Genomic DNA, 8,897 nt, shown 5'->3' with positions numbered 1-8,897 from the left:
TCTTTAGGATTAACCCTTTGAAACACCTCATGCTCCTTCTTTTTCTACTCTTCCTGCAGCTTTCCTACACCTCCCCAAACTGTCTGGTCAAACAAATTCTGCGAGAAAAGGTTATGCCTACACAGAGAAGCTAATAGTAGAGAACTCGAACCACTTTTTTAGGGGCGGGAGGGCAGTGCAGGGGTAGGCAGCACCGCTTCAAGCGACGGCTCCTGGCGGGCACGGGCGCTCCGCTCCCGCGGGGTCCGCCCGGAGCTGCCCGCCCGCGGTGGGAGCCGCCGCCCGGCGGGATGCCCGCCCCGGCGGGATCGCCCCCGCCTGCTTTCCCTGCTTTCCCCGCTTTCCCCGCCTCCCCCGCCGCCGCCGGGTGCCGGCCGTCAGTCGCTGTGTCGCCTCGCAGGTCGGCGGAGCGGAGGCGGCGGGCGCTGCTCGGAGCCGGGCGGGCGGGCGGCATGAAGCGCTCTCTGCTGCGGCTCTGCCGCTCCCGGGAGAAGGCGGCCGCCTCCAGCGCCTACCAGGGCGTCGTGTGCGAGGCGGATGCCGCCTCCGTCGCCTCGCAGGATGTCTTCAAGGTGCGTGCGGAGGGACGGCGGGCCCGGGCTGGGAGAGAGGGATGGAGGTGGAGGGTGAGGTGGGCGAGGGGCAGAGGGTGTCTGGAGCTGGGCGGGCTCGGCGGGGGTTGTGTCCCAGGGATCCATTCCTCCGGGAGACCCTGTCCGCTCTCTCAGTGGACTCGGGAGGGAGGGTCGATGCGGGATGGGAGGCAGGCTGGGGGCTGCCCTGGCCGTGGGGTGTGAAGGCGCAGGACACTGATGTTGCGTGGCCCAGGCTGAGCGGCAAGGTAGGGGAGCAGGCGAAGGAGGATGTGGGTGGCAGGCTGCTGAGGCAGAACTCACATTTCCCCTGGGCACAGAAAGAGACCCCCCCTCTTAGAGGGAAGCCGAGGTCACGATGGAAATGAATAGATCATCTTAGCAAAAATGATACGAAGGAGTTTAGAAGCGCTAGAACTGTTACAAAGGGAAAGGGTGCAACCTACACAAGTGATATTGCCGCCACAAAGACAGAATATCTTCCCATTTTTAAGAGAGATTAGGACGAGAAGTGATGTATTTGTATTGCTGCTAGGGAGACCTAGACCAAACTTTAGTGGAGCCTTTTTAAGCATAAGAATAATTAAGCAAAGGAAGAGTTTGCTTACAGGATGGAAGACTTGGATAACTTTGGAGATTTTTAACAGCAGCCTAAACAAATTTGACAAAGTTTGTAGATCGGTTTAAATACCTCCAGAGGTCATTTCCATTCACATGTGTTTTCTGTGTGCTGGCTGTAGACCTGAGCAGCACCTCTTCAGCATAATATGGCTGGTCACTCTGGTGGGTGATCTGTCACTACAGAGGTGTTCAGGTACAGGGCAAAGGAGCTGCTGTTTAAAATAGCTTGCTTTGCTGTGTTTAGCTAACCCAAGTACTGAGAACACCTAATGACTTCGTTCTTCCGTATTTTGTTAGTGAAACACTGCAGTATGGGCTGATAAATCTTACTTTGGTCGATAGAAATTATCACCATGACACATTTTGTCTTACACTGAGAGATGAATGCAGCGTTAAAAGTAGAAAAATGTGGTCTTGATCAATAGAAATCATAAAGGTAGAAGGTTAGAAGAAGTAGAAAATACTGGCCTCTCTAATAAGGGTTTCTTAGACAGCTTTTTGGTGTGTTTAAAATGTATAGATACTGCATGTGTAATTGAGCTGTTTTTTTTTTTTTGTGACAGTGGATTCATCTTGAATAACTTTTCCACAATTATATCACATGTTTTCAATTACCTTTTTCTGATTGCACTATTAAAGCTGATACCAGCCCCGTATTTGGCCTCAGTCTTATAAATGTTTAAACACGTTTGTAACATTATTGACATGAGTAACCTCAGTGAGGTCAGTGGGACTATTGAGCTGAATGAAGCTAAACACGTGCTCAAGCACATGAATGGGCTGCCCTGTAATGTACATTTGCTTAAGGCTGGCAAAAATTGTTGAGTCTTTGACACTCAGGGCATCCTGGAGAGCAAAGTTTTCTTTTTCAGGTGTGAAGGCAGCAGTGATTTTAGGGAATTCCCTTTTTTTATTCTTTGCTTGCTTACACACCATTTGAAGGTTTGCATTACTTTAGATAAGCATTTTTCTCTTTTTTTTCCCCACCCAATGTAGTTGAACTGTTTTACTTTTTTATTCTCTCTTAATTTTTAGTATCTGTTTCTTAAATTCTTGCCCATTCTACTGCAATCATGTTATTCTATCACTTTACATAGAAATACGGGATTTTAATAGCTTTAACAAAAATATTTGGAGAAAATCATAAAATAATAAACAGCAGAGTTTCCGAAGTAGGCTGTGGTTGTAAAGCATAGTACCTGGAATGTATCAAGCTGTCAGTGGGCTCACTGGGAAGATACTGAGTTTTTTCAGGCAGAGATAATAGTCTGATGTTCTAAGCATGCTGCTGAAATTAAAAAAATATATTGGTTTCTCTGACACAAAGAACATCACAGAAGCCCAATGCTGAACTTGAAAGCCAAGAACACAGTATCAATCTCTGTAAAAAGATCTAAAGAAAAGAATTTATCAAGACTATTAATTTTCCTCTCTTTTGAATTCATTATACATGGCCACTGCAAGAAAGAGTATAAAAACATAAGTGATGAATTTGCTTGTTTGAGATTTTTCATGGTGAAGGAAGGATCTTGATCTCACTGCAGAAGAGAGAACAATGTTCATTTTGCACTGTTTCTCATCTGGATCTTATATTGAAGTCTGTTACACCAATAACCAATCAGAGTTTCACAGTTGGCTCAATCTGAATAGGATTTGTGAACTTCTGTATCAGCCCAAACAACTGGGCAGGAGTTATTGACTGGTAACATGCCCACAAAAGCACATTACAGCATTGCTAACTTCCTGCCTTTTAGGGGAATGAGAAAATGAGAATGTTTTTACCCAAAACAGGTTATTTCAGATGGAAGTGCCTGTAGGCTACGGAGCTTCATTAAGAAGAATCGTTCTGGGCTTACAAAAGTGGATGAATTAAATGCCACCCCGCTGCATCACGCTGCGGAAGGAGGACAAATAGAACTCATGCAGTTGATCATAGATGATTCTTCCTATGAAGGTAACATTTTATGAATTACTTCATTTAGCACAATAAAAATTTCAATAACCAAGATGCCCATTACCCAACTGAAATAGGACTGATAAGTGTTATCTCCATTTATAGATTCAAATATATTTCAAACTGCCTGCTGCAGTTAGCGCTGTCTCAGGTGTGTTTTGGGCTGCTTTTGTTATGTAGGACTGTTTTCTCTCTAATACAGTGAATCAATATGTCTTGCATTGTTTGACGCTCAGATGTGTAGTCTTCAGATGTGAGAAAGAAAACTGCAATGACTGAACAGAAGACTTGACTTTCTGTCTTCCTTATTCATGTCATGTGTCTCTTATATAGTCAGCCTTGTGAACTACATCAGACTCCACTGATAGACTGTATGCTACTGAGTAAACCTACAATGGCCCTGAAAAGCTTGGTTTTTTCACTTATTGATGGCCAATCTAATTTTAGATTAATCTGGATGAAATTTTTTTTTTTAATTTTTAGTCTGTCATTTTTGTCCTAATTTTTAGGATATTTATAGAAGTTTATCTTCAGTTTTCAAGCTCAAAATTTATGTTTAGAATGGACTACTTTTTTAAAATGGTGTGAATTGATTTACCTTTGTGTTCTGAAGCAGAGTAGATAAGGTCTTTAATTTTCTTACCATTTGCAAGCACTTATTTGTTACCTCTTATTTAGGTTATTTGCGCTCATTTATTCTGTGCAGTCTCTAAAGAGATTGCTGTGAAGTCAAATAAAACAGGAAAAAGAATAATCCAGGAGAGAGGGAAATCAACGAACTCTTGGGTGAGGAGAAACATGTATAATAGTGGGCAAAAAATAGACAAGTATTTCACCACTTCCATTCCTCTCACCAATACTGTATATTCAGCACAATATTTAATCAGTTTAACACAGTGTATTGCATTTCATGAAGTATTTTCCTTTTCCTTTCCAAAGAAATGCAGTAGCACAGACCTAAACGTGAAACTGAAGACACCTTTTTTTTTTTTTTGTTTCAGTGCAAGCAGAACATTTGATGGTTTTGCTTTGTTGCTTTTTTGTTTTGTTTTGTTTTGTTTTCTCTCCTTCAACCTAGTATTAAATGTGATGGATTCTTCTGGAAATACCCCACTGCATTGGGCCACAAAGAAAAACCAGGTTGAAAGCGTTCGCTTGCTTCTCAGCAGAGGAGCCAATCCAAACATTCTCAACTCCAATATGATGGCACCTTTGCATATGGCTGTTCAGTCCCTGCACAATGAAATTGTGAAGGTAGGTCTAAAGTCTGCCTAAATATACACACTTGATGAGTAGCTCAGGCAGAGTGGTGTGCAGAGCAGCAAGGCTTGTTGATAGATGCCATAGCTCCTCATGTGTTTTCTTTAGCGAGCAGGGTGTGTAACATGATGCCTATAAAAATGTTGGTGTCCTCTTAGCACTGCAGTAAAAAGTAACTTACTGATTTATGGAAGTAGTGAAGTTTGTGCTATGATAGTAGTCCTTATGTTTCACAGAAAATGCTTTTCAATTTTTCAGACACAAAGTACTTTCTTTAAAAGTTCATTTTAAAAGGGAAACTTCATGTAGGCATGTGCATTTCAAATTATAATATTCTGTTTATTTTCTTTTTACAATTGAATAGGGTGTCTTGGAAGTATTAACATTCTTGAAACTAGTGTATTTTTAAAATAAAAAGCAGATTAAAACTAGTTAGAAAGTACAGGTTTTATAACCAACATTCTAATAATCGATTGAATGGTAGCATAATTTAAGCTGCAATAAAAATCACAAAAATATATTGTGATGAAATTACCAAAGTGTCCATGTTGAACCTTGTAAAACAGTGATAGCTTTGAGATTTTAAGCAGCATAATTTTTAACCATTTGTCTAAGTGCAGTGAGAACGTTTTCACTTCATATGCAGCATAGGGTTAGAATTTTATAATTTTTAAAGTTCTTTAATATTTTAGACAAATACAACCTTAAAATTGCAACACTTCCTTTTCTCTTTAAATTTGTCTATTTTTCTAGTTCATCCATGCAAAAGAAAGAAACACATGTTATTTATATTCAAGAAAAATAAGGACTTCTTTGGAAATGTTTCAGTGTCCTCAAATCTTTTACAAAATCTGTATTTATTATGAATTAAGAGCAATGAAATCTGAAATCAATGACATTTTTAAAATGGGCTTTTTATCAGCTTCTGTGCTTTGGTTCTTGACTAAATCTGTGCTCTCATTTTTTCTCCACTCTGTTGTTTATTCAAACTAATTCTCCCTTGTTTTTTATTGCCAAATTGCCTGAGAGTGAATAAATGTACCAGTTCCTCTAGTGTAGAAAAAATAAATAACTGAAATTACTGAAAGACAATTAAATAAATATGTAGCTAGGGGAATAATTAAGTCAGTATGGTCATTATAATTTCCAGATCCTTTGCTTTTCAAAAAGTGCGGGAAGCGGCCATAGAGAAAATTGATCGTGCTGATAGTTCAGTATCAGCTGTTAGCATGGAGACTGGAGTGGGATTTCTGGACTGCAGGGTCCTAGGTTTCATCAAGACCCATCTCCCCTCATTTTACTGTTCAACTGAGCAGATTTCTAATTGAGCAGATTCCGAAATTTTGCCACTTGCCAGGGAATTTTCTGTTGAAAACTTCAGTTGAAAATCCTTATCTGCAATGTGCTACAGAAAATACTTTCTCCCATTATTAAGAAATTGTTAAATCAGACTTTAAGATGCTTTGCAGCTGTGTGCAAAGTTTAACTTAGCTACTTGGCTGACCGCTGGAAAGAATTGTACTTCATATCTGTTCATATCTGCATTTTTCCCCAGCATATTTTGGCATTCTCCTGCAATTTTCCCCCTCATCTGCCACTGTATTGTGGGCCTTTGGCATGCCAAACAAGGAAGTTGCAAGGGTTCTATGGGTTATAAACAGTAAAAATAATGGATGAGACTTTTATTGCTGTGTTTGACTTATGATCGACTGAATGTTTTCTTAAACATTTAGGTTTTAGTCCAACATAGCAGTACAGATGTTAACTTGGAAGGTGAAGCAGGGAACACACCTATAATTGTAGCATGTTACAAGGACAATCCTGAAGCACTGACACTCCTGGTAGGTATAATTATCCATCATCTTTTGAGATTATTCTCTCTACCTTGATGCAGAGTAATTAAGTTCCTGGGTTTGTTCAGTGCAGGAAGGTTAATCGTGGACCTAGTGTTCAACTGGCTTTGCATGGGTTACTAAGAAACTTTAATCTTTTAAGAGGGTATATTATGTCTATAGCTATCTGGCTGGCCAACTCAAGGAACAAAACTGATTTTGAATGTCATGAGAACACAGTGAAGCATATGCACTGTACAACTATAACATGCAAAAGATACTTGTATAAAAATTTCATAATACATATGTAACATTAAAAAAAGGAGACAGCTACCCAGGAGAGTATATCTATAATAGTATATTCATTTGTCAGATTCTTCTGTATGTCAATAAGCTGTATTGAGACATTATTTTTCAGATTGAAAATGGAGGAAAAATATGTAAACCAAACAAAACAGGATGCATGCCGATCCATGCAGCAGCATTTTCAGGTGCAAAAACATGTTTGGAAATTCTTTTGAAAAAAGGTAAATACAATGTTCCCAAGTAGTGAGTAGCAATCTGCAGCTTTAGTTCTCAAATAACTGTGAAAACAAGCGATAATAACTGTGCTTGAACTTACAAGATGTTATTGCAGTTGTTCCTATGGATGATTTATGCTGACAACTTTTGTATGATTGCAGCAGCAAACTAGCTGCTTTCCTAAATGTATGTTCAGCCATTGTTAAATGACAGATGTGACAGGTTTTTGTTTTGAGAGAGGAGAATATTATTGCACACTTAACATGCTTGTTTGGAAAGCCTTTATAACTTCTGTTCTTTCATTCTCACTTTTAAAAAAATCCATTTATTTTCATCTCTCAGGTGAAGAATTGGGTCATTCTGCTAAAACCCACATCAATTTTACCAATAATGGAAAGTGCAGTCCACTTCATTTGGCAGTTCAGAGTGGCGACCTCGAAATGATTAAAATGTGCATTGAATTTGGAGCTCAAATTGATCTAAAACAGGTAAAACTCAGATTGGAGTGAACTGTATTTTTGATAAAACCTACTAATCTCTAAATCTCTGAGTGGTATGAAAAAAAAGACGAGCAGATAATCATTGTTCATTCTCTCTTCCAATGCAAAGCAGAGGGAGCAGCCAATGAAAGCAAGTCTTTGGTTCAAATCAGGCAGAATATGTTTCTTTACACAAGTTACATTGGGTCATCCCTTCCCAGAAGTGGGATCTTAAATCTGACACTTCCTGATCATTCTTCTCTATCCCCAGGCTTGCCTTGGCCTTCGCAGTATCTGCTTTGTAAGCAAACACAAATTTGTGATACTACTGCTGCTTCCATGGTGTAGTACTGCTGGTGTAAGGGTCTGTGGCCAGATGCATTAATGAATTAACATTTTAAAAAGTATCTATTGCTAATCAAACTGTTTGCAAGGATGAAATCAACTCTGAGAACAAAACTAAATATAGTTTTGCCTTCTTTTACTGGTTTGATTCTTTGAACACACTACAGCTTTTGAATGAAGTGAGCTATGCTGCTGATTTTGTGATGGGCAAAACTATTTTGAGAATGCTTATGGCGTTGTGGAAAAGCCCATTCCAGTGCATTCACCAAAATGGTCCTGTTCTAAAAATGAGAGAGTCAAAATCCTCAGACGTATATCATATCAAAGCTGGTTAGTCCCATCTTGCTAAAACAAAAATCCCATTTTTGCAAATATTGTTCTGTTCATCTGTATATTGCTTAATTATTTTATGAGTCTAGTTTATAATAGGTTTATAGCATATTGTTATTTTTTGCCTGCAGAAAAGCTGATTTAAGAATTACTTCTAAGGAGGATTCAATTTTAGGAAGTAAATGAAGTTTTAAAATAATGCATTTTCTGTATAATATAGGCCCATTTTTGCTTATTCATTTGTATTGGCCTAGATATGGTTTTCTGTATCTTTCATTTGCTTCATCTCTTGTATTAAAGGGTGCTGCATCTGTCTGGTTTTTAATTAAACTACCAAAGGTTGTTAAGAGTATAATTATCTCAAATCTTAGGGACTTCATATAGTGTGATAAGAAGCTTCATAGTAATCCTTTGAAACTACATCTTTAGTCTCTTTTGGTTTTGTCAATGTCTTTAGAACTCTACTACAGTTAAACACTAAAGCTTTATTACTTGCATAGAAATTTAGGTATTTATGAATTACCAATCCTGGACTGGTTTGCTAGTGTGTTTAATAGATTGGAAGTTAGATTTCTGAGGTTTAAATATTTGCATTTTGTCTTGTTTCCCCATTTATAGAATGAAAAATGCACAGCACTTCATTTTGCTGCCACTCAAGGAGCGACGGAGATTGTAAAGCTAATGATGTCATCCTATGCTGGGGAGGAATCCATTATTGATGCTGTAGATGGAAATAAGGAAACATTGCTTCACAGGTAGGAAGCTGCTGTGCCAGATTTCACTATGAATTGTGAAGCATTATATCCTTCGTTATTCCTTTCATTTGGAGCACCCTTCCACATAATTCGGAGCTTCTCCATGGTATGGGAGATGGTTGTAGTGCAGTATGAAACAGGAAAAAAATTGGTCAGAATGTTAAAAATCTCGGTGCTGATACCAAAATGAAAACAGCTGCAGTTAC

General features: G+C 39.0%; 1 protein-coding gene across 2 annotated transcripts in view; it reads left to right on the top strand.

Annotated features, from left to right (window-relative positions):
* The first annotated feature begins 415 nt into the window (after nucleotides 1-415).
* The window catches only part of TRPA1 (transient receptor potential cation channel subfamily A member 1), a 31,548-nt gene continuing 23,066 nt past the window's right edge, over nucleotides 416-8,897 (top strand). The window contains exons 1-7 of one of the 2 annotated variants that reach the window (XM_038128066.1): nucleotides 416-572; nucleotides 3,006-3,168; nucleotides 4,247-4,422; nucleotides 6,162-6,269; nucleotides 6,679-6,787; nucleotides 7,125-7,270; nucleotides 8,555-8,691. In XM_038128066.1, coding sequence (XP_037983994.1) covers nucleotides 453-572; nucleotides 3,006-3,168; nucleotides 4,247-4,422; nucleotides 6,162-6,269; nucleotides 6,679-6,787; nucleotides 7,125-7,270; nucleotides 8,555-8,691 — 959 coding nt within the window. In that variant the 5' untranslated portion in view covers nucleotides 416-452. The remainder of the gene's footprint in view (nucleotides 573-3,005; nucleotides 3,169-4,246; nucleotides 4,423-6,161; nucleotides 6,270-6,678; nucleotides 6,788-7,124; nucleotides 7,271-8,554; nucleotides 8,692-8,897) is intronic. The other variant, XM_038128067.1, reaches the window with a different exon arrangement.

The sequence above is a fragment of the Motacilla alba genome, chromosome 2 (assembly GCF_015832195.1).
Source record: "Motacilla alba alba isolate MOTALB_02 chromosome 2, Motacilla_alba_V1.0_pri, whole genome shotgun sequence".
In the NCBI taxonomy this organism is placed as follows: domain Eukaryota; kingdom Metazoa; phylum Chordata; class Aves; order Passeriformes; family Motacillidae; genus Motacilla; species Motacilla alba.
Note: the sequence above shows the minus strand (reverse complement) of the source record. Positions and strands in the feature narration are given on the sequence as shown.